Source organism: Phaeodactylum tricornutum, genomic scaffold, assembly GCF_000150955.2.
Source record: "Phaeodactylum tricornutum CCAP 1055/1 PHATR_bd_34x35 genomic scaffold, whole genome shotgun sequence".
In the NCBI taxonomy this organism is placed as follows: Eukaryota; Bacillariophyta; class Bacillariophyceae; order Surirellales; family Neidiaceae; genus Phaeodactylum; species Phaeodactylum tricornutum.
This window is the reverse complement of record NW_002238038.1, coordinates 860-25479: the sequence shown is the minus strand read 5'-3', so window position 1 is coordinate 25479 and position 24620 is coordinate 860. Positions and strand designations below refer to the sequence as shown.

General features: G+C 44.1%; 3 protein-coding genes across 3 annotated transcripts; 1 reads left to right on the top strand and 2 right to left on the bottom strand.

Annotated features, from left to right (window-relative positions):
• Positions 1 to 3711: 3711 nt before the first annotated feature.
• Positions 3712 to 4017, bottom strand: PHATRDRAFT_bd1491 (predicted protein; the record flags this gene model as incomplete). The annotated part of the gene is made up of 1 exon (XM_002176416.1): positions 3712 to 4017. One exon carries the CDS (start codon positions 4015 to 4017, stop codon positions 3712 to 3714), a length of 306 nt encoding a protein of 101 aa, XP_002176452.1.
• A 2168-nt stretch (positions 4018 to 6185) lies between these two features.
• On the bottom strand, positions 6186 to 7740 carry PHATRDRAFT_bd1761 (predicted protein). Its single transcript, XM_002176415.1, has one exon. It carries the CDS (start codon positions 7688 to 7690, stop codon positions 6329 to 6331), a length of 1362 nt encoding a protein of 453 aa, XP_002176451.1. The 5' UTR covers positions 7691 to 7740; the 3' UTR covers positions 6186 to 6328.
• Positions 7741 to 13892: 6152 nt separating this feature from the next.
• On the top strand, positions 13893 to 15433 carry PHATRDRAFT_bd1760 (predicted protein). The gene has a single exon (XM_002176418.1). It carries the CDS (start codon positions 13969 to 13971, stop codon positions 15364 to 15366), a length of 1398 nt encoding a protein of 465 aa, XP_002176454.1. The 5' UTR covers positions 13893 to 13968; the 3' UTR covers positions 15367 to 15433.
• The last annotated feature ends 9187 nt before the right edge of the window (positions 15434 to 24620 follow it).

The window sequence follows — 24620 nt, the reverse complement described above, 5'->3', positions numbered from 1 at the left end:
ATGTGTGAGGTGTCTATGCTCTCATCTTTTCTCGCGATGCCGCGTGAAGGACATCTAGCTGCAGTTTTTCATATTTTCGGATACTTGAAGTCACATCACAAATCTCGATTGGTATTTGATGATTCTTATCCGGTGATTGACAACAGCTTTAACAATGATGCAGATTGGACAGATTTTTACGGTGATGTTAAAGAGCCTATCCCACCGAATGCTCTAGAACCACGTGGTAAGGTGGTGGAGATTATAGCTTTTGTTGACGCTGACCATGCGGGAGACCGTGTTACTCGTCGTTCTCGAACAGGTGTTTTGATTTATATCAATCGTTCTCCGATTATGTGGTTCTCGAAGCGTCAGAATTCAGTTGAAACGTCTACTTTTGGTAGTGAGTTTGTTGCATTAAAGATTGCTACTGAGATGATACAAGGTCTACGATACAAGTTACGTATGATGGGTATTCCTATTGATGGTCCGGCTAAAGTTCTTTGTGACAATATGTCGGTTGTATACAATACTACGGCACCAGAATCAGTGTTGAAGAAGAAGTAACGCGATAGCGTATCATTTCGTACGAGAGAATGTTGCCATGAAAGTGATCAAGATTGCATATGAACCATCAGAATCAAATCTAGCGGATATACTTACGAAGGTTCAAACAGGTCCAGTGAGACAAGCTATCATACGAAGTATTTTATGGTGATTCAAGTCACAAGAAGGGTTTGCCGACTTTCCCGTTCTCAACAGGTTCAATGTTGGGACAAATTGCATTTGCATTATATTTGTCATTGCATGCAGTGTCGAATTTTTATTTTTATTTGGTTCCCTATTTTTCCCATTGTGGTTTTGAGGGGACACATTTCGCCAAGGTTATGTTCATGGTCTCAATGTGAGGGGACTAGAAAAACCCTACGGCAAGCATATCGGGGTTCATTATCCCTTTATCTTGGGTTTATGCTTATAAGTCTTTGTTTTACGTCTTTTTATCGTATCTACAATCCTTTGGTCCCACAGACACGTTTTAGCCCGTTATCGTTGCAGTTTTCTAAAGCGAAGAGAAAATTCGTTATTTGGGATGAGCGGGGGTGAAAATTATGCTATTTGGGAAGAAACAAACGAATTCAAAGTGTTTTTATTGTAAGTCTTACTTAATGAAAGAACAACAATCATATACTAAGTATAGCCATTAGGATTCAATCTAGCAATTCCCTCCATGAATTTTCGATTCTCAACCTAGCAGCCTACTCTTTTTTTTTCTAGAACGTTCAACGCGAGGAACAACACTAGTCTGAGGTATTGGGTAGCGGCGACGAAAAGGAGAAAGTGCGGAAAGCAACACAAGGCATCGAGAGTAAGGGGGATCAGCATGAATTCATCCTGTTACAGAGTGGAATTGTTGGGCTATCCCGTCACAACGGCTTTCACTTGCAAGCCGCCGAAGACATTTCGGACAACAAAGAACCCCACAAGCCGTTGTTCTCTGGCAAAGCTACGGTTGAGCAAGTACTCAGTGGGGCACAGTGCATTCTAGAGAAAAAAAGATATTCCCAAGTCTGGGTATACTGCCGAGCTAGGCTACCATGGAGGGTGACAAAGAAAACTCTGCCATACCGGTCTCAATGACGGATTCGGGTCGCATCCCCAATTGTGCATTGGGAAAAGACACTCCCACGCAATCGCCGGCATGCACTGAAACCGTAGTGGCAACTTGTGATGTACTACAGCACGTGGAAGAGCTGCTGACAAGGAGGTAGCCCAAGCGTGCCATGGCAATCATGATGGAATTGTTGGAAGGTCGGTACAACAAGTTGAGCAAGGACAAATGGATGCAGCTGCACTAACGGTGTGCCAATACCAATGTGTTGCTTGGCATTTCCTTTTCAAAAACATTGGTTGTGATCCCCGTAAAATCTTGTTTGGTTGGAAGAAAATACCGGGGGGGGGGGGGGGGGGGGGGGAGAGATGGGTAGAAGGGCAGTTATTGTGGCTGCCACCAATAGGGTTGAAGCAATTTCAGTATCCGGACGCGAAGTTTCCCCGCTTCCATCCAGGATTACCAAGTGCATCTCTGTTCATGTGTGGTGTACTGAAAGCCGGAGGAAGTGGAGGGGTTGGTGGTAAGTTGTTTTGGATACGTTGCTGCAGACCTAGTATTGCTTGTTAGACATGCAAAGCTACCACGGCTATTTCAAGAGGTGACAAAGAAATATGAATCTGTTGGCTTGACAATACATCCGCTAAACAGTACCACAAAAGAAGTTGTCACTTCAGCCTTGCAAGAAGCATCACTTGCTGTCAGCTCCACCAAACAGATCTTGGAAGGTGGCGCCAAGACACTATTGTGTCAAGCTATTGATTGGCTTTATTCAAGACACTGTGCATATAAATGTTTGGGTCTGACACCACCACATATTATCCTTCTACACAGCCCTTCATGGTGGCACCAAGACTTCCTTGGCAAGTAAACAGCTAAAGCTTTGTGGTATTCTTATTGCTTGCACCTGCCGGCGTGTACATGTTGTTGTACATTGGCAAAGCTGAAGCAATTGTTTGTCTAACATTTGCTTTGACCCAATTGGCAGCAGCCATGTGTGTAATTATTTGACAAAATTGATGCAATTTTGAGAGTGGGCGGTGTTGCTGGGCATAGTATGTCACGTGGGTTGTCTACAGATACAATAGTTTTGATTACCTTCTTGAACAAAGTGGATGGTGTAGATGGTGAATCAAGAGATAGTGTTCTTGTGCTGGGTGTAATAAATTGGCCTTGGACTTTGGATGTTGCATTGCTGCGGCCGGGCATTTTGATAGGATCATTTTACGTCCCAACTCTTTTGTTTTTGAAGGCCAACAACGTGTTGAGAATGGATAGAGAAAGGGCTTGTGTTACAATATACAACAATGTACACCGTATGGACAGAAGCGCTGTTAGGAACAGAGCCTGGTAAACAGAAGAGGGTGTTATTACAAACAACCGGCAATACACCTAAGGGACTTAGGGACTGTAAAACTCTACTTGTTGGCAATGCTCCCCTTGGGTTAGGCAGCAGATACAAGGACCTATGCGCAAAACTAGCAGTATGCATCAAAGAACTTATAAAACAATGATTGAAGAATTAGTGCTATAAACTAGTTCTTGCAGCTCCTCCAATTTGCCAAGATACAACAAAACCTGAGGAACAAACTCAAATGTACACAAATATCTTTCTTCCGTCATAGTATCCTTATACCATGACGCACGCTAACATATACTTATAGTGGAACCGGAAATACCTTTCATAACATGCATGCCGCGGGAAATGGAGCGCATCCATTTACATCCATTAGTCAGGCAATAAGTATTGTCAGTCCCACTCCGTTGCCACCGTCAGAGCACAACATGTTCAGTTGTGTTCTCTCCAACACACAATACATCATTGTATCTAGGGGCTTCATGCAATAAGACCAAGTTAACTTCCATACAACTCACTTCTCCCTCATGAACTGTCAACGTCCATTCACACAACAGTATCTCGTGTACCAAGGACAAACGAGACAAACACAGTATCTCGTGCACCAAGGACATGTGTCAATGGTCAAGTATCTCCTGGCTTCTGAAGACAGCACGAGGTGATCAAGACTCGTCTGGCTTCTAACGAAGAGATACGAACTAACGAATATGGTTTTCACACAATCGTTGTTAAGATTTATAAACTCTAAACTAAAGAGCTAATCTGTTCACTTTCCATTCGGCCCCACAATCTGCCAAGCGCCATCGTGGTCCGTTTCACTATTCTCCACGGTGTTATACACGGCACCGTGGGCACATTCATCATAGTTACCATGCTCCTTAGCATGGCAACGATCGAGTCCCGAAACAGTCACATCATGTTTCTGAATACTCAGCTGGGATTGCGCCTGTCCAAAACCATCCGTGTCGGGATTTGTGGCCAAACACATAAGATTAGTTTCGACAGGCTCGCCTTGGGTGCCACGACCCAAGTAGTGCGCGCCATCGCGCGAACCGGTACTCAAAACTGTCATTCCAGTTGATATGAACACTTCAACTGCCAATCACCATGTTGACGTCTAGGGGACGGACATCACTAGGAGACATGTTGCATGGTACTATACCAAGACAGCTTGTACCTGCAAGAGAATTTCTGGAAATCTGACAGGTGCCAAGATTGTAAACGCCTGTCAGGAAGCCGCCTTGGATGTGTTTTGAAACAATAAGGAAAGCAGAAATGCCAACAGCTGTTTGGCCTTTAAAGTACTTCGATCTATAATCCGCTTTGCAAGCTGTCCAGCCCCTTTGTTGATTCCCACCATTATATTTGATTTGAAGCAGATTGTAATCTGGTGTAAACCCTCCAATTGGGACCTGCTCCATATTCTGCCAACAGCCAACAGATATTGACGTGCCCGGCAATCACCACAGTGATAAAGTATAGCCACGCAATACTGCAATTTGCCACTAAGGTGAGCTATTGTCATAGCTATTGTTGTTGGAACATTCAACTAGCATAGTGCCTAGCTCTGAATATTGGCCATGTTTGCCAGCCTTATTACTGTCCCAGTCGTCGTCTGTACGACGCTACGGATAGAGGCAATGTTTTTCGGGTCATTACCGAAATGTCATTTGCGAAGGCAGTGCGAAGTGACACGTGTATGCATCCAAGGATGCAGCAGCTGTGACACGCAAGACGACATGTCTTGCCGACCAAGAAATCATCTTTACATAAGCGATTTTCTCTATTATGGTCGTCCCTTGAGAGGTAAAGAAAATACCTTCTCCACGTCTACAAACTGGGATTGAATTGAAGCAGATAAGTTTGCACATGATCAAAGGGTCTCATGTTCATCTGCATTCATCTGCATTCATTTGCATTCGTCTGCATTCATTTGCATTCATATGTATTCATTTGCATTCATTTGCAGTCATCTGGATTCTGCGGGATCAGCGCATAGAAGACAGTACAGAGGCTACGGTCTCCTTGAATACGATTGACCAGAACATTACTATCCCAGTGATGTGACTATCTGTGGAGAGTAGTACTGATTCTACTGAGACTCCTAAGGGAGCTCCAAGGGATTTGTTTGCACTCGAAAAGATTACATCCATATTTGTCTCTACTCACAATTCTAAATTCAGTTGAGGTCAAACCGATTGAGTTACCAATTAAATACAATACAATCGGGGCCTTACAAGGCTTTCCCCTTTATTCATCTTACTCTCTCTTTGTATCAACAATACATTGCGTGAGTATAGAAGAATCCGTTAACAGCTTGCAACAACAGGAAAGTATTCAAAGAGACACCAATGCCAAGAGCAACACAAGTCAAACAGACACTTGCAACCAAAATTGGTATAGTCCATGTGTGGTCTTTTGTCCTCCTCTTGCCATGGGCTTGATTACCATGTCACTCTCTCCTAAAGAGAGGAGTATAAAAGGCATTGAATGTTGGAAAGATCTCTTTATTTGCTAGCTTCATGGTAGATGTGTTTCTTACTTTTGTTGGTTGGAATGTAACATTTTCCATTGGTGAATGCTGTCTGTGAGGTCCTCACCATTGGAGGCAACTGACTGTGAAGGGATGACCATATGAAACCATATGAAAACAATGGTATTGTGATCTAGCATAGGATATGGGGTTGTTCTTAACTAGAACTTTTACTGACAAAGTATTTCCCGCGAGAATAAAAATACTTAAAATCTGTGTATTTTTTCCCAAATAGCGTAATTTTCACCCCTGCTCATTTCCAGAATAGCGTAACATGCTTTTCCCAAAAAGCGAATTTCCTCAAAAGCGAAATTTCTTCAACTGATAATTTGCGGCGAAGGAAGAGACGAAGAACTGGCAGTGAGACTCCAGTGGTTTCAGTGAGCTGACGAAATGGTGCTGTCGTATTTGGTACCTGTCTTATATTTCAGTGACCCAAAGTCCCCATTCAAATTCCCAGTCTACTATTAAACAGCACTTTCACTGTTAATTTGCCACGTTTGGCATAGCAATAAGAGACACGATAAAATCAGATCACCTACCATTTTGCTTCCGAGACCGACATCTAGCAGTGAACAATGCACAACGAAACAAGGGTGTGCATCAGCCAGGTCACAGAAATGGCACAATATGCCGCCAACAACAAAAATGCGCTGGACCGACTAAGAGTAGTGGTGCTTGGAATTCGAGGTGGGGTACATTTATGTAAAGATCAATCCATGCTCTTAGTAGTAAATACCAAACCTTGATATTAACATTGAATTGCACAGAGTCATGACGCCAGAGCATGCCGTGTCCTCGGATGGATCCATTTTCGCGCACGTAAACTTTCATTTCATTTACAAATGAGTCAATATAAGCGGCGCTCTACAATAGCCTTTTCCTTCTCTTTCCAGGAAAGATTGAACGCATTGTCGTGGTCCTCATTGGAAACAGTCTTCCTGCTAGCAGAAGGAGAGCGCTTCCAGAGATCACGTGCTGCGTCATCATGCTGTGAAAGTGATCCTTCAAGATTGACGTCATCTACCTTGTCTTCCACAGTTGCCTCCGAGAAAGTTGCTCCTCCCTGGACCTTTGCGTCTATCAACCGTACAGCAGGCTTGCAGGCTTCTCTTCTCTGTAGAATAGCACGCTGTTTCTCGTTCCAAGACATGTTGAACGCCGACTCATAGTCTGCTTTAGCTGCCATTTTCTTGATCTTTATTGGAGTTCGAGAGGCAATTTCATGAGCACTAAACGAGCCGTCGCTTACAGCGGTCATTTGATTACGTTCCCCGTTCTTCTTTATGTCACTGTCATCTTGATGAGAAAGACCCTCCAATGACGCTTCACCATCGAACATTTTCGCAACACTGGAAGGCGAATCGTCGCATGGTGGCCTCGAAAACTCTTCTTCCTCCAAGTCCACTACATCAAGAGTGGTCTCACTGACGGTGTCCTGCTTGTCTTCTTGCTTCTCTGTAACCTCTAATTTGTCATTGTCGGTTACTTTGTGTAGTGTATCGGGCTCGTCGAAAGTTTCGTCGCCATCTATCACCACTATTTCACCACATGTCTCTTCTGTCAACTTTACCTCGTCGTTGGATTGGGAACATATTAAGCCGGACTGAGAGGAATCAATTCGCTTGGGAATCGATGTCTTCTCCACGGGCACAGTTTGTGGCAATTTGGCTGGTTTCTTTTTCATGTCCTGTACTTCTTTGGCCTCACCAAAATTATTTGTTGAGTTTTGTTGAAGCCAAGGCTGCGCAGCAAATTCATTCAGATCTTTATGGAAAGCCTTCATTCTGTCAAGAACTTCTTGCGGAACAGGACGCTCGTCCATGTCAGTTTTTGGTTTCCTTTTGATCTGAACAAATTCCTTCTTATTGCGCTCCTCCCATTCTTCCCAAGTAAGCTCTTCCTCCGCTTCCGACTCTGTGAAAGAATACACCGATATTTCGTCTTCTGGCTCCAGCGCAGTTTTGGAATGAAAGCAGTCATTGACGGGATCCGTTGCACTTTCTGTTTCGGCTACACATGCCGGGCTCTCGATGGCTTTATCAGCTTGCGCCAAAGGCGGCGAGAAGGCATGACATGATACGCCTTCTGATGTTTCTACAGACCCTTTCGGTGATTTCTTTGACGGTGATGATTCTCGAAGGCATGTGACAGCTTTTTGCTTTTCCGCCCAAGACAGGGCAAGGCCACTTTCGCTGTAGTAATTCACCATCACCCCCGTTCAAACAGTCCTTTTTGATTGTTTTGGTCTTTAACTTGCAGACGAAATTTTTGGGCCGACACGAAAGGATTCACAGTAAGGAAGACACAAAAAATTTCAGCCGACACCAGGCAAAATGACTATTCTGCAATGGTCATCCAAAAGGTCATCGAAATTTAACTGAACAGAAAATGAAAAATACCAAATAATTATGGAAAGGGGACGTCGTTTCTTATGCTAAATAAACAGTATTGTGAACAATATCGAATTTGATAAAATTTAATGGATAAGGGTTACACTTAATGGAAAGGCTAAAACTTTCCTATAGACAACGACGATAGGTCATTGTGAATCTTCCCCACCGGATTTGTGTAATATTATTGTTTTCGACATTTGACCATTGTCAATTCATGTCAAAGCACTAGAAAACCCCTACGTCAAGCATTCATGTGGGGTTGTTATCGGGGAACATTGTACGGCCAGAAATCATAAGAATCAAATCCTTTCATGGGACTCCTAAAACGTCGTTGAGGAAACGTTCTTTTACCCGTTTCTTTCTCAAGTCGGTTCACCGCCGAGCAGGCACAGCCGTTGCACAACGCATTTATCATGATCAAGTACATGCTGGTGTTGCTTACTTTTCGTACGATGAAGTTTTGGTGCAAGGATTGATGTGTTTGTATCTTGTGAACAGAGTACTTTGCGTTGACAACGTACGGTCCTGTAGTGTGCCGCTTGGCCTTTCGTGCCGAAAGGCGAGCGCGGGCCCCGGAGTCTGTAATTGCAGTCAATATTTTCCATTATCCTTGGCCCTTTCCATATCACCGAAGTCGTCAACCGTCCATTCGATCGTTGAGTACAGCCTTGCGGTTGGATGCTCTGCAGAATTTGCACCCCACTCAGGTACCCAATGCCCATGCCAAAGAAGTGGAACAAGTGTTTAAAGCAATTTCTCACTGTTCCAGTACAGTCATGTGGTACGTCAACGTTACCAAGCCGTGACGGACTCCAACGTTACTGTGGTCAACTTTCACGTGCCGACGGAGAAACGCAGTCTGATTGAAGAATTTTTCTGCGACGCGTTACACGGGATGGCTCCACACGCTTGCCGCGCCGCCATGGTGTATGCACCAACCAAGATCAATGCGCAATACTCATTGGACGCCGACTTTGTCTTGGCCCGAGCCTTGGCAACGAATCGAATTCCGTCGGTCAATCAAACCGACGACGCAAGTATACCAAACACGGTAAAGGACACACAGGTTTTGCTGGCGTGTATCAACAAAAAATACAGAAAAGCGACAATCTACCGGTGCGATGCTTGTTGGACAATACCCAAGGCTACGCTTGGAATTGTACACAAGAATGGTTTCCCTTCAACCAATGACCACGGAGGCAAGGCTTTGTATAGTTGTTCCCTTGGTTCCGACACATGTTCCAGTAGAGATTTGGTGGTGTGGACGGCAAGGCTGTAATAGTGTATTGGCAAGGTGCCTTGGCCTGGCGGATATATTGTGCGGGGAGTTTTGTTGGTGGTATGATCACGGCTTACAGACTAGTGAAGAACGCCTGTATTGTTTAATGTAAATCAGTAATTGTAAGTAAAATTATTTCATTTCCTTTGTAAGTTTGGTTTCTTCCTCTTCTTTGGACTGTAGCTTGGCTTCAATCTTAGACCTACACGGTCCTTTGTAATGGCTGGTCCTATAGTGTAATCCATCTTCCCAGCCCTTTTTGCAATTTGGCTTGTACCTTTTCCAATGCTTCTTGCATAGCTATATTCATTGACTCAGCAGCTTCCATATCAAATCCTGCCAGCTTGGACATTTCCTGGTAGAAATGGAAATTGTGCACAAAAGCACTTGAGCCTAGAAAACTGCAACGATAACAGGCTAAAACGCGTCTGTGGGACCAATGGATTGTAGATACAATAAAAAGACGTAAAACAAAGACTTATAAGCATAAACCCAAGAGAAAGGGATAATAAACCCCGATATGCTTGTCGTAGGGTTTTTCTAGTCCCCTCACATTGAGACCATGAACATAACCTTGGCGAAATGTGTCCCCTCAAAACCACAAAGGGAAAAAATAGGGAACCAAATAAAAAAAAAAAACTTCGACACTGCATGCAATGACATATATAATGCAAATGCAATTTGTCCCAACACTGAACTTGTTGAGAACGGGAAAGTCGGCAAACCCTTCTTCGAACTTGAATCACCATAAAATACTTCGTATGATTGCCTGTCTCACTGGACCTGTTTGAACCTTCGTAAGTATATCCGCTAAATTTGACTCTGATGGTTCATATGCAATCTTGATCACTTTCAGGGCAACATTCTCTCGTACGAAATGATACGCTATCGTGTTACTTTTCTTCTTCAACACTGATTCTGGTGCCGTAGTATTGTATACAACCGACATATTGTCACAAAGAACTTTAGCCGGACCTAAGGAAAATGATATCCGGGTGTTGTAAAAATATACGTGAATGTATATTTTATCTTTACACTGGGATATCACATTTTATATAAGTAATCGCACTGGGATATCAACAAATTGCACCGGGACATCAAATAGGGTTATAGTTACTGCACAGGGATACCTAACTTGCTGACGTCTGACAAACAGCTTTCACAGTCAGTTCTTCTTCCGCAAATTGCGTTTGTGTTTTGTGTTGCTTACGTACAACCGTATTCTGACACTCATCGTCAGCCGAATTGGACTTGCCGTTGCTAAAGCTACGAGCAGATGAAATTTTCGTCAAATTTCCGTCAATTTTTACAACAGAACCACTCACGGCACCATGTCTGCATCTACAATGCAGCCACGCAAACAGCATCAACCGCGGATCTTTTTTGCGGATAGGGTAGGCTAACACTGGTGATGATGTAGGTTGCTGATGGAGCGAAATTCGGAGCGTTTCACGAAATCTGGTGCTTCATTTGCAACAGATCCGCCGTCTCTTGTGTAGCTTCCCCGAATGGGGCAGATAATGTAAAAGCCTTCTACAAGAAACTCCTAAGCGGCGCAGCGGGAGCAAGATATCGGCCTAAGGGGAGGGAGAACCCAGAGTAATACTTTCCTACAATGATGTATAAAATCTATCTAAAAACTCCTCCTAAGTTAACCCTCTGAGTTCACAGTGCGACATATAAATATTCCCTCTGAGTTCACAGTGCGACATATAAGTATTCCCTCCCAGTTCACTGTCCGATGTTGTAAGTAATTCCTCTGGGTTCAGTGTCCAACAACATAAGTAAACCCTCTTGGTTAACCCGGAGAACAACACTTCTTTTCTAAAGCAATAAAATCTTTTTCAAATCCTTACTAATGTAAAGTGACGCTGTGAAAACACCCTACCGAAACACCCGCCTAATCAAAATTTCTGGCTGGCAGTGACGGTGTATGATGCAATATCCAAAACCTCACGGTCCGTCCAACATTTGGAAATTTCTAATTTTCACAGTCATGCAACCAAAACAACTTCAACATTCAAATGATAGGCACACCCATTAGGAAGAGGTCTAGCTAGCAACTCCAACAAGCTGCCACGGACAAGGCATTAATGTAGTCGGTGCAGCAATTGTCCGCTTTGGAGGATTTCTGGCCTTTGCACATGGCAAAGTGGGAAAACCGTACCGGAGTGGAAGATCCCAGGCGCAATATCTTCGACGCGATTTCAAGGAGCAGGGGGAAGCGGCACAGAGGGAACAGGAGTTCCGCAAAAGAAAGTTTGCGACAGGGTTTAAATGATGTCGAACAAAATCGGAATAAGGCTGGGATAAAGCTCAACGCGAGCAGTGTGCGCCAACCGACAAGTTTGCAAATACACTACAAACGCTACCACGCTACAAAATGGAGACACTGCTTGCACTTCAGGAACAAAATCAACTAGTCTTTTTAAAGTTAGCATACTGTTACACATTTTTTTGAGTGTTTGTAGTATCTATAGCTGTTCTACACACATGTTGGTTGTATTTTGATATCTGTTGTATCCTGTACTATTTTTATTGTGGATTCTATTTGGTTTTACTTGTCCCCCACACTGCCTGCATCTGCAACTCTCTTGGTCCCTCCCATTATGGCTAGGGAAATGGAAAGTGTTGTTTGCGACGGATAGCAGCCAAGCAAGGTTTCCTCCGGTCACAGATAGAGTGACCCAATACAACTGATATTTTGCCAACACCAGCTTTGGTCAATGAAACACTGGCAAGCCCCTTGCAACCGGAAATGATAACTACCAATACTTCCCGCAATTCAATTCCAACTTTGGTTCCCTCCGTCACGATCGCAGTAAGGCATTTTCGATGGTAAAAAAATATTGCTTAATTGGACACGTGCTTATGCTATGAAGTCAAAAGGTAATGCCCATGAGACATTGGATTTGTTGTTTCACCGAGAAGGTGTTCCAGTCGAGATTATTTCGGATGGCGCGAAAGAATTGGTGCAGGGTGAATTCAGACGGAAGGTTCGTGCGGCAGGATCTCATGCTAGACAGATTGAACCTTACTCACCGTGGTTAAATCGAGCTGAGACTGCAATCAGAGCATTGAAACGCATGACTAACATGGATATGAAAAAGTCATCTGCACCGTTATATTTATGGGATTTTTGCCTGGATTTGCAAAGTATGATTTGATCGTCAATTGCCCATAACATTTATGCATTGAACGACAATGTACTGAACACGGCAGTGTCAGGTGATACGACGGATATCAGTCACTTATGTGAATTCGCTTGGTATGATTGGATATGGTATTTGGACCCAGTCGACTTTCCGGTAGACAAACGGAATCTAGGTCGCTGGCTTGGTCCTGCGCATGACATTGGTGATGTTGTGTGTGCATGTATACTTGTTCGAAGTGGTCAGGTGGTATCTCGAACTTCTTACTCGCCACTGTAGCTTAATCAACAAACCTTATAATTTTAGGATCTACACAAACCAAAAGGTCTGCTTCTCTAGGATAGTTGGTCCCAATACATTCTGTTGCTTGACACAACCAACTCACTCACTTGAGGAGGTCTTCCCCTTCCTTAATGCAAGGCTCCGCCTAAGTCTTTTACAGCAGGCGCGGATGCTTTTGCAACACTCAGCACAATCGGAACCAGTGATCACTTCAAACACTCAAAACACAACAAAACACACTACATTTGATCCCGTTACTTCAGCTTAGAACAAATGGGTCTGATCAACTAAAGAACTACAACAAAAACGGGCTAGGATTGTCTAAGGACCCGAAAGGATCCCGCATACTTTCGTAGACAATCAAAGTAGTAAAAACATAAGATTATAGACTTGTCTGATAGACTTACATTAATGATATGAACCCCACATGTACCACTGGACATAGGGGTTTTCTGATTTAACGAGGATTGACAACCCTATTCAAAATGTCACCCAGGCCAAGCTTACATGCAATAAATACGAAATATTTTTTCTGTTATTTCGATTAATTAAGTCAAATGAGGCACGCCCCTGTGCTATTTGATATCCACATGTCACAGAAAGGCAAAGAAAACTTTCCAATCAAAACCGTTTTCTTAACATTGTTACCAAAAGTGGAGCCGTTACTGGGAAGTGAAGGTGTTCCCAACACTGCTTTAGAAGAATAGCTAAGTCTAACATGACTGCTAGCCACCTCTTTGATACCCACTTATCGCGTAGATACCGATAAAGGTTAAGAAAACTTTCCTGTCAAAACCGTTTTCTTAGCATTGTTACCAAAAGTGGAGCCGTTGCTGGGAAGTGAAGGTGTTCCCAACATTACTTTCACGTAGCTGAGAATATCTTCTGGTAGCTTTAGCATTGTTGTAAAAACTCATGGTGACTTTCTGATATCCAATCATGCAGGCCTTGATTGATTTTATGTGTTTCCTACTAACTCTAACGAAAAAGCGTACCGACAAAGTAACTGAAGCACAAACAAACATACTTAGGATAGTTTCTATACATTATTAAACGTAACTATCCCTGCCTGTACATTTTCCTTTTATGCTAGAAAAAACCTTCACGATCCCGCGTTCGGTAGACCACAACCAGTGAGTTCCTCACATCTATGTAACTGTAATTGAACCTCGCCGGAATGAAGATACACTATTTCAGCGAAGCAAGGATTGCGCAGTGAACTGTGGTTTTTGTAACGTTTTACCATAGTTTCTCCGCTTTCTTCTTTCTAACGTTGTCCCATAACCCATAATTTCAGTTGGTCCAGTCAATATATTCTCCGAGTGTCGATCCTAGCCTCTCAAATCTTTTGCTCATATCCAATCTTCTCAACGTTTCTCTCATGAATATCATCTTTGCGTTCCTTGCAGTCCTTGCGACTTCCTTGGCGGCGGTACGTGGTGAAGTTCAGTCCTACGGAAAGGGTGGCCATCCGGACCACTTGGACGACCAGGAGAGGGCGAGAGCTTTAGCGGGTATGATGATGACTGTCAACCGAGAACGGATGATGATCATACCAAATAGAGTGCGTATGATGATGACTGTCAACCGAAAACGGAAGATGAGCTACAATCGAAAGAGGAAGACTCCTACCGATCCGCCGACTTCGGCTCCGACTATGAAGCCCACCGGCGCTCCGTTAGAAATACCAGTCAATGTCCCAACTTTGATGCCTGCTCCATCTCCGACTGCAGCCCCAACCTTGATGCCAACTCCATCTCCAACTGTATTCCCAACTTTGATGCCGTCGTCGATGCCCTCGTTGGAACCTTCTTCAGTGCCTTCTTCTGTTCCGTCTTTGTCCTCGATTCCGTCGTCGATGCCGTCGTCAATTCCGTCATTGATGCCGTCGTCAATGCCCTCGGTAGCACCACCACCCCCTGGAACCAGCTGGGTAACCATAAGCAGTGCGGCCGACAATGCCTGGTTTGGAGTTACCTACGGCAACGAAATCTTTGTGGCAGTCTCTGAGGATGGCGACAAGCGTGCCATGACCAGTACGGATGGCGAAACCTGGACTCTACCGGAAAGTGTACCATTAAACACTTGGTATGGCGTCACTTTTGGAAATGGAACGTTTGTTGCAGTGGCCACAGATACCACCATGTACAGTTCGAATGGCATGGATTGGACCAGTGCGACCGGTGTGCCCAGCGGTTCTTGGAATGCCATCACCTACGGAAACGGATTGTTTGTCGCCGTATCCGTCGGTGGCGGCAATCGCGTCATGACCAGTTCCGACGGCATGGCTTGGACGAGTCGTACCAGTGCGGCCGACAATTCGTGGTTAAGCGTCACGTACGGGAATAACATGTTTGTGGCAGTCTCTCGTGATGGAGCGAACCGGGTCAAGACCAGTCCCGACGGGGAGAGTTGGACGGCTCGTACCGCTGCGGCAGCCAATGACTGGAGAAGCGTCACGTACGCCAAGGAAAAGTTTGTCGCCGTGTCCGCCGATGGCGACAACCAAGTCATGACGAGTACAAATGGCGAAACCTGGACAAGTCCGACCACTGCGCCGCCATCTGCTGGTTGGCGTAGTGTGACGTTTGGTGGCAACACATTCGTCGCCGTCGCGGCCTCTGGCGACGGCAGTCGCATCATGACCAGTCCGGACGGCGAGAGCTGGACCCCACAGACGACTCCCGCAGCGAACAGCTGGCAAAGCGTGACTTTTGGCGCGAACAAGTTTGTGGCGGTATCCAGTAGTGGCACGGGCAATCGAGTCATGACCGGGTAGGGTTTCGGGGCTCCCGTGTAGAAAACCCCTACGTCAAGCGGTACATGAGGGGTTCATATCCCTAAGCCAATCAGATAAGTCTATAATCTTGTGTTTCTATGCCTTTGATCGTCTACGAAAGTATACGGGGTCCTTAGACGATTCTAGCCCGTTATCGTTGCAGTTTTCTAGTTTATCAGACCCAGCAGTTCTATGCTGAGGTAGCGGTATCAAAGGTAGCGTTTTCGTAGTGTTTCGAGTGTTTGAAGTGATCGCTGTTTCCGATTGTGCCTGGGGAGGTAGGGAAAAAATACCTGGCTCTTCATGTTGTTGTTGAGTTGCCGAAGCCTGCAGAGGCCTGGAATATACTGCCAGTTTCTCGTAGTGGTCCACGTGATAGACATGTTGATCGGTTACTGGGTTTCGTATCCGCCTAACGGTCTGAAACAAGGCAAAATCTCCATGGTTGGACGCATCCATGAATCTCTTCATCTATCGAAGAAGGTGCATTGCACAAAAATTGTATTGTTTGCTAAATGCTCGGGTTTAGAGCATCATCCATATGTGGATGATAAGTAGTATGCTTATACGAAGCAGTTACTTATGCAACAATTATTATCGGAAATGTACCGGAAGGTAGTTGCGGATCCTCCACTCTAATAGATACTGGTTAAATATCTCGAATCGATGAGAGCGACAGCTGTGATGTGTTCGCTAGTGTTCGTCGCGTATTTATCGTATGATTCTAAAACAGTACTTGTTATCGATATCATGTATTACTGCTGTTATGTGAAATTCACATGTGATGACATCAATGATCAATAATTCTCGTGTTCACGTGGCGTGAGAACACTGAATGTTCAAAACCAACTAACAGAATTTTATGAGTTTGTGATACAGGAAGAAAGAAGAAAGTTGACCATGGCAGCCGCTTTAGCTCAAGTTCGAAATGCTTTACAAGCAATTGGTATTGTTGATGTTGAACAGCGTGATGCCATTACTGACTCGATTACGTCTATGGATGTTTTCGAGATTGCGACGGATGACTTTATCAAGGATATGTGTAAGAATATTCGTCGTCCCGGGGGTACACTCCCGAATCCTAACGAGGAAGAACCTGGAGCACCGGCTGTGATTCCTCGCAATGGTGTTGCGATTTCACCCACTGCTGAGGAGCGTCTTATCTTGTTGGCGTACTATGTTCGTCATTTGAAGCGCACTTCTCGGCCTTATCCAGTTCAGTTTAATCCGGCGCGTATTTACTCGATGATTGAGATTAAGAAGCGCGAAAAGGAAGATAAAGAGTTGGCAAAAGATCTGACGGTTCCTACTCAGATCGAGGACCTGAAGAAGATTCGTGATGCGTTCGAGAATATTGCGGATACTTGCTGCAAATTCGAGGAACAACAGGAGTCCCACTCGCTTATGTTATTCGTGAAGAGGAAGAGGTTCCAGAGGGTCCAGACAATAATTATCAGGATGCGTTCGAAGAAATGATTGCTCGCAGTCCTCATGATGAAGAGTCTTGTGCGGCAGACAATGCTCAGGTGTGGACCATTATTCGTAGTTGTACTCATGGAGGTCCGGCTTGGAGTTGGGTGTCGTCGTATTCGAGAGCTCGAAACGGTCGTGCGGCGTGGTTTGCTTTGCGTTCGCATTATCTGGGACCGACAAATCAGTCGAAGATCATGACACGAGCTGAAGGGGACCTTGAATCGAAGTTTTATAATGGAGAGCGTCGTGGTTTTACTTTTGAGCGTTTTGCAGAGATTCATCAGCAAGCGCACACAGATATGGAAGAGTTTGGAGAACCTTTGACGGAGGCAGCCAAAGTTCGAAAATTTTTGAAACGTATTCAAGCACCATTTCTAAATTCTGCAGTTGCCACTGTTCGTGCTAACCCATCTTTGAAAAATGATTTTGAAGGAACAGTGAATTTTCTGAGTGAATTTATTGAAGAACAGAATCAGGCTCAGCTTCGAAATATTTCGTCAGGTCGATCTGGTCGTGGTCGAGGGCGAGGTAAAGGGTCAGGACGTGGTAATAAAGGTCGTGGTGGTCGTGGTGGAAACAGGGGTGTTTTCAACAAGGGATCTACCAATGGTATGGTGGATAGATATTATACTTTTGATGAATACAAGACCATGAATGCAGAACAAAAGCGACATTTGCATACTTTACGTGAAGAAGCTGGTGGAAAGCGTCGAAATGCATCTGGTGTTAATTCTAAGGACAATGATGACGAAAAGAAGTCGAAGATCAGTCACGATGATACAAATTCTCTTACATCAAAGTCATCAGCGGGACGAAGCATGTCACAGAGAAACTCTTGACAATTACCGAAAGTGTCGGTTGTGTCTACACGTGCTATTTCTATACAGTCACTTGAGAGTGCAATTATATCACATGCGGAGTTAGATTCTCACGCAGATACATGTTGTGTTGGTCGACACGCTTATATATTTCAAGAAACCTCTCGAACAGTTGATGTTTCTGCGTTTTTATCTACATTTGGTCAAGCCCGGTCTGTACCAATTGTCTCTGCTGCATTTGCTTTTGATCATCCTTACACATATGAGACATTTATTTTAGTCATTCATCAGGCTTTACATTTTCCTACAATGGAACATGCTTTGTTAAATCCAAATCAAATTCGATTAAATGATGTCGAAGTGAATGATTGTCCCCGATTTTTATCGGAAAAGCTTACAGAGTTATCGCATTTGATTTATTTCCCGAAAGACAATGTGAGGTTACCATTATCATTAGATGGAGTCATTTCTTACTTACCAGTCCGCAAGCCGTCTGCGGAGGAGTTTCGAAATTTTCACAAGTTGAACCTTACTTATGAAAGTCCGATTTGGGATCCGTATTTGACAGATTTTTCTCGTCAGGAGGAAAAGTTCACCGATAGTAAGGGTGCGTTGGTAACGAGAAATTCTGCACATGCGAACATTCAAATGGTTACAACGAGAGACAGTACAGTATCAATGGTTTTATCATCTGTTTCGATGTCGCTGGAAGACAAACATTTGATTGATGAACTTGAAAAGACTTGTAATGTTAGTGTTGCACAGTCGTCGAATTACAGGTATAAGGTAATGCCAGAAGAGTTGGCAAAACGATGGAACATTGGTTTATCGACAGCGAAGCGAACATTACTCGCAACGACCCAGAGAGGGGTCAAAGACATTGCTAGTTGATCGTTAGCAAAGAGAGTGAAACCAGTCACTGCACAGTTGAGATATCGTCACTTGCGCACGAGTTTATATACGGATACGATGTTTTCGAATGTCGTCTCGTCTCGAGGAAATTCTTGTGCTCAAATTTATGTGAACGATGTTGACTGGACTCGTGCTTACCCGATGAAGTCGAAAGGTCAGGCTCACGATACGTTGGATTTGTTATTTCATCGTGAGGGAGTTCCAGCTGAAATTATTTCAGATGGTGCCAAAGAATTAGTTTATGGAGAGTTCAGACGAAAGGTTCGTGCTGCAGGAGCTCATGCAAAAGAGATTGAGCCATATTCACCGTGGTTGAATCGAGCAGAAACCGCAATCAAAGCATTGAAGCGTATGACGAATACAGCTATGTCGAAATCCCAGGCATCTGTACGATTGTGGGATATTTGCTTGGAGTTGCAATGTTTGATTCGATCGTCAATTGCGCATAATATTTACGCATTGAACGACGACGTCCCGAATACGGCAGTATCGGGAGATACAACGGATAGTAGTCAATTATGCGAGTTTGCATGGTATGATTGGGTATGGTATTTGGATCCAGTTGACTTTCCAGAAGATAAGCGGAAACTTGGTTGCTGGCTTGGACCTGCTCACGATATAGGTGATGCAATGTGTGCTCGTATACTTGCCAGAAATTCGCAAATTATTTCGCGAACTACTTACTCCCCACTTTCAATAAGTGATCTTAATTCTCAACAGGTGAAGATGCTTCAAGAGAGTTTTGAGAAGAACATTCGTTTGGTTATGAACGAAGATGATTGTATTAAAAATACTTATGTTTTCGAGGTGGAACCCAGTGAGTTCGAGACGTATTCAGACCATTATACAGGGGACCAGGAAACGATGCCACAAGCAGACGAGTACAATCACGAAGCCTTTAATGAGTATACCAATGCTGAAGTAATGATACCAAGACATGATCATATTGGTGCTGGTCGAATAATTGGACAAAAGAAAGATCGAGATGGTAATCCAATCGGAAGGTCAAATCCTGATCCAGTGTTGGACACTCGAATCTTAGAAGTTCAATTTCCAGATGGTAACGTACAGGAATACGCAGCTAATGTAATTGCTGAGCATCTTTATTCACAGGTTGATGACGAGGGTCGTCGTTATCTTTTAATGGATGAAATTGTTGATCACCGAAAAGACGGATCGGTGGTTGCTGCTGATGATCTGTATTATACAGACAAACGTGGTGTAAAACAAATGCGTCGAACAACGAAGGGTTGGCAACTTTTACTTCAATGGAAAGACGGATCAAATACATGGATTCCCTTGAAAGACCTGAAAGAATCGAATCCTGTTGACGTCGCCGAATATGCTGTTGCAAACAAGTTAGTCCATGAACCAGCTTTTGCCTGGTGGGTACCGGACGTATTACGGAAACGAGAGCGAATTATTTTAGCGGTAAAGGCCAGATACCTGAAACGGACTCACAAATTCGGTATTCGTATGCCGAAATCAGTAAAGGAAGCTCTCGAGATTGATCGTGATACTAACACTTCTACATGGTTGGATGCAATCAGAAAAGAGATGAAAAATGTTATGCCAGCGTTCAAAGTTCTTGAACCCAATGCGTCGAAACCAGTTGGTTACACATGGATACCTTGTCATATGATTTTTGATATCAAAATGGACTTCACTCGCAAAGCCAGATTCGTCGCCGGGGGACACGTTACAGATCCGCCGAGTTCAATTACTTATGCTAGTGTTGTTTCCAGGGACAGTGTTCGAATTGCATTGCTTATCGCAGCGTTGAATTCGATGCAAATACTTGGTGCTGATGCACAAAATGCATATTTGAATGCCCCAGTACGAGAAAAGGTATATACGACATGTGGTCCAGAATTTGGAAATTCGACGGAAGGTCGTTATGCAATTATCGTTCGAGCGTTGTATGGTTTGAAGTCAAGAGGAGCTGCATGGCGTGCTCACTTAGCTGCAACAATGGAAGAGTTAATGTTTACCTCTTGTATTGCAGATCCAGATGTTTGGTTAAGACCATTTCAGAACGAAGGTGGTCTCGAATTTTATGAGTATGTACTTATTTATACGGATGATTTCCTATGTATCAGTCATGATCCGAAGACTATCTTGGATACCATTGGAAAACATTTCAAGCTTAAACCGGAATCCATTAAGACACCGGATACTTATTTGGGAGCGAATCTTGGACACTTTTCACTTCCCGATAAGCCAGACAAACCGCGATGGTCTATGAGTTCGACAAATTATGTGAAACAAGCTGTTGCGAATGTTGAGAAAGATTTGGACGAGATCAAAAGAGGTTTGCCTAACAAAGTGTCGTCGCCAATGTCGACAAAATATCGACCAGAACTGGATGTTTCACCTGTGTTGAATGCGGAGCGTGCTAACTATTTTCAGTCTCAGATTGGTGTTTTGAGATGGGCAGTTGAAATTGGTCGAATTGATATTATGTGTGAAGTATCTATGCTTTCATCATTTCTAGCGATGCCACGAGAAGGACACTTGAGTGCTGTTCTTCATATTTTTGCTTATTTGAAATCTCACAACAGGTCACGACTCGTGTTTGATGATTCATATGCTGATATTGAGAACCATTTTATAGATGGTGCAGATTGGACGGACTTTTATGGTAATGTGAAGGAACTTATTCCACCGAATGCTCCGAAGCCACGTGGTAGAGCTGTGGAGATTACTGCTTTTGTTGACGCTGACCATGCTGGAGACAAAGTCACTCGTCGTTCACGAACAGGTGTTTTGATCTATCTTAATCGTGCTCCGATTATGTGGTTTTCGAAGCGTCAGAATTCAGTCGAAACGTCTTCGTTTGGAAGTGAGTTTGTTGCGTTTAAGATTGCTTCGGAGATGATACAAGGTTTGAGGTATAAGTTACGGATGATGGGAATTCCGATTGATGGTCCGGCTAGAGTTTTGTGCGACAATATGTCGGTGGTACACAATACTACAGCGCCGGAATAAATGTTGAAGAAAAAGAGTAACGCTATCGCATATCACTTTGTACGAGAGAATGTCGCAATGGGGGTTATCAAGATTGCTTATGAGCCGTCGGAGACAAACTTAGCTGATGCGCTAACAAAGGTTCAGTCAGCCCCAGTACGACAGAATCTTATGCGTCAAATTTTATATTGATTCAAGTGAAGAAGGGTTTGCCGACTTTCCCGTTTCGATAAAGCCAGAATCGGAACAAATTGCATTTGCAGTACTGCAGGTCATTGCATGCAGTGTCGAAGTTTTTATTTTACAAGTTGTGGATCCCTATTTTTCCCATAGTGGTTTTGAGGGGACACATCTCTCCATGTACAGTTCAATGTTTATGGTTTCGATGTGTGGGGACTAGAAAACCCCTACGTCAAGCGGTACATGAGGGGTTCATATCCCTAAGTCAATCAGATAAGTCTATAATCTTGTGTTTCTATGCCTTTGATCGTCTACGAAAGTATACGGGGTCCTTAGACGATTCTAGCCCGTTATCGTTGCAGTTTTCTACGTGGGACTGTTTTTGTTGGACAAGCAGCGTCTCTCTGACGTGGAGCCGAAACTATGTGTATTCAAGTGATGAGAATTATGTGTTTAGGAAAGTAAGACTATGTGTGATGATGAAGCAAGTGAAGTTCAAATACAAATATATGTGGAACAAGAGTGAATGTTAGCAAGAATGAGCAAGTTGATTGTGTGAAAAATAAATTACAAAATAGGTTTAAACACCACCATAAGAACAATAGTTTGGAAAAAAGTTGACTTACATCTGTATGTGTTATTTCTATGTGACCTAGAGTGAACAAAGAGAGTTGAGATTTCAACAGCCTTTCCTAAACATCAAGAATATAGTCAACCTAGGTAGTAGACTCTTACGGCACTTCAATTTCTAGGTTTGTCAAGGCAAAAGCAAATACCACAAAGGAGGACAATACTTTGCTTACTTTGTCAATGGTCAAGTATCTCCTGGCTTCTGAAGACAGCACAAGGTGATCAAGACTCGCCTGGCTCCTAACAAAGAGATACAAACAAACAAAAATGGTTTCACACAATTGTTGTTAAGATTTATAAGCTCTAAACTAAACCTAATCTGTTCACTTTCCATTCGGTCCAACAGTGTGCCAAATGCCACCGTGGTCCGTTTCAATCATTCCCACGGTGTTATACACGGCACCGTGGGCACATTCATCATAGTTACCATGCTTTGGAGCATGATAACAATCGAGTCCCGAAACAGTCACATCATGTTTCTGGAGACTCAACTGGCTTTGTACCTGTCCGAAACCATCCGTGCCGGGATTTGTGGGCAAACACACAAGATTAGTTTTGACAGGCTCGCCTTGGGTGTCATGACCCAAATACTGCGCGCCATCGCGCGAACCGGTACTCAAAACTGTCTTTCCAGTTGACACTCCCCACTGTGAGGTACTCGAAACAGAATGATCGGGAGATTTTGTCTCGCCTTTCCAAAACAACAAAGGCTGAAGCAAAGGCCAAGCAATTGCATGACCCAAAGGTTTGGTCAACACATTGCTTGCATTGTCTTTGCCCTCGATCCACAAAAAATGCATGATACCAAAAGCGATCGCCTCGCGAACGCGGTGGTATGCCAATGCATTGTGTTGTTTGGAGAGAACAGAATGAGGCAAAGTGGAGCTGGTAACAATGCTCTGATTGTCGCCAAGGAGCCAAGCAGGACCGTCCAAGGGAATGCCCATCATACGCAGAGTAAGACACATGTCAATAATCTGCTCCGTAGCCAAACGAGCAGCAACAAATTCAGAGCCGTACGTAGCCGTTTCAACTGTAGACTGTCGTTTAGAAAACTAAGACACAGGAGTCTGATTAACCAAATGCAAGACACCTGCTGTAGAACGGCCTGTAGTCAAATCATGGTACAAGTTAGCATCCACAAAAGTAGTGATACGCATAGGCTTACAACGAGCAAGAGGCTTGTCTGGAGGAGAATCCTTGTCGGACGATTTACCGTACACCGAATACATCCAGTTGTGCTTGGGAACGTCTCCCCAAAGCTCATGGTTGGGTATTCCAGTACGAAAACGGATAGCAGCATCAGGGTAACGGCGAAGGTACCCAATGATACGACGGAGACGGTTCAAGTGTCCTTCGCAAGGGGCGGCACAAAAGCGGCCCATTGTCATCACAGCACAATGTATGTCGAAGCGCCCAAGAGTGATGGCCCACTGGAGGGCACCAATAAGGGACCGATACAATTTAATCGAACCAGCATCGAGGATTTGCGAATTGTCGACTTCAGGATGGTTGCCTTTCTCAAGAGGAGACAAGTACAACTAAGGCTCCGTACCGAACGAAGTCTCGTAATTCGAAATAATACGTTTCACGTATGTTATCGCGCCAACCGCGAGAGTGTTGTCCTTACTATCACGAGTAAAGTCACCACCAAGAAAGTAAGTCGGAGGACCCACACCGTTCAAGGTGTAGTGATGGTCTGAAACAAGGGTATCAAAAAAGGCCTTGGGATTTCGTGAGACGCACGCAATATTGTCGACATACACACAAACATACTCCCAATGGTCTTTGCAGTCACGCATCCAGAGATCAGGGTCTGCTTTGCAAGGGACAAAATCCATTGCACGAAGGGAATCCGAAGACGCTCATGGAAACGGGCTCCACTAGTACCGAGGCCGTACAAAGCTTTGTCAATGAGCAAAGTATGCCCAGAAAGCTCCCCAAACTCGGGACCGGCAACAAAGTACACCTGTTCCTTCGTGTATGCCTCGAGATAGGCGACAGCAATATCACTGACCCACGTATCCAGTCCATTTAGCTCACCGGCAAGAATAGCGAGATGAATGGACCGAAGAGAGACAACACCGGAGTAAACACTGTCCTTTGGAGGCGCTGTCATGTGGCCACCAGCGACGAGCCGGGCCTTGTATTTGAGTGACTGTTTCACATCCAACACGAAATGAATGTTGATACGCTGGTATCCAGGACCAGGTTTGGCTGTACACTTATCAAGGTCCTTGTATGTTTTATACTCACAATGTTGGGCCAATTCAA

What these genes read in the sequence shown, in the direction of transcription:
- PHATRDRAFT_bd1760 (XM_002176418.1), top strand. Translation starts at nt 13,969, where the DNA reads ATGAATATCATCTTTGCGTTCCTTGCAGTCCTTGCGACTTCCTTGGCG.
- PHATRDRAFT_bd1761 (XM_002176415.1), bottom strand. Translation starts at nt 7,690, where the DNA reads ATGGTGAATTACTACAGCGAAAGTGGCCTTGCCCTGTCTTGGGCGGAA.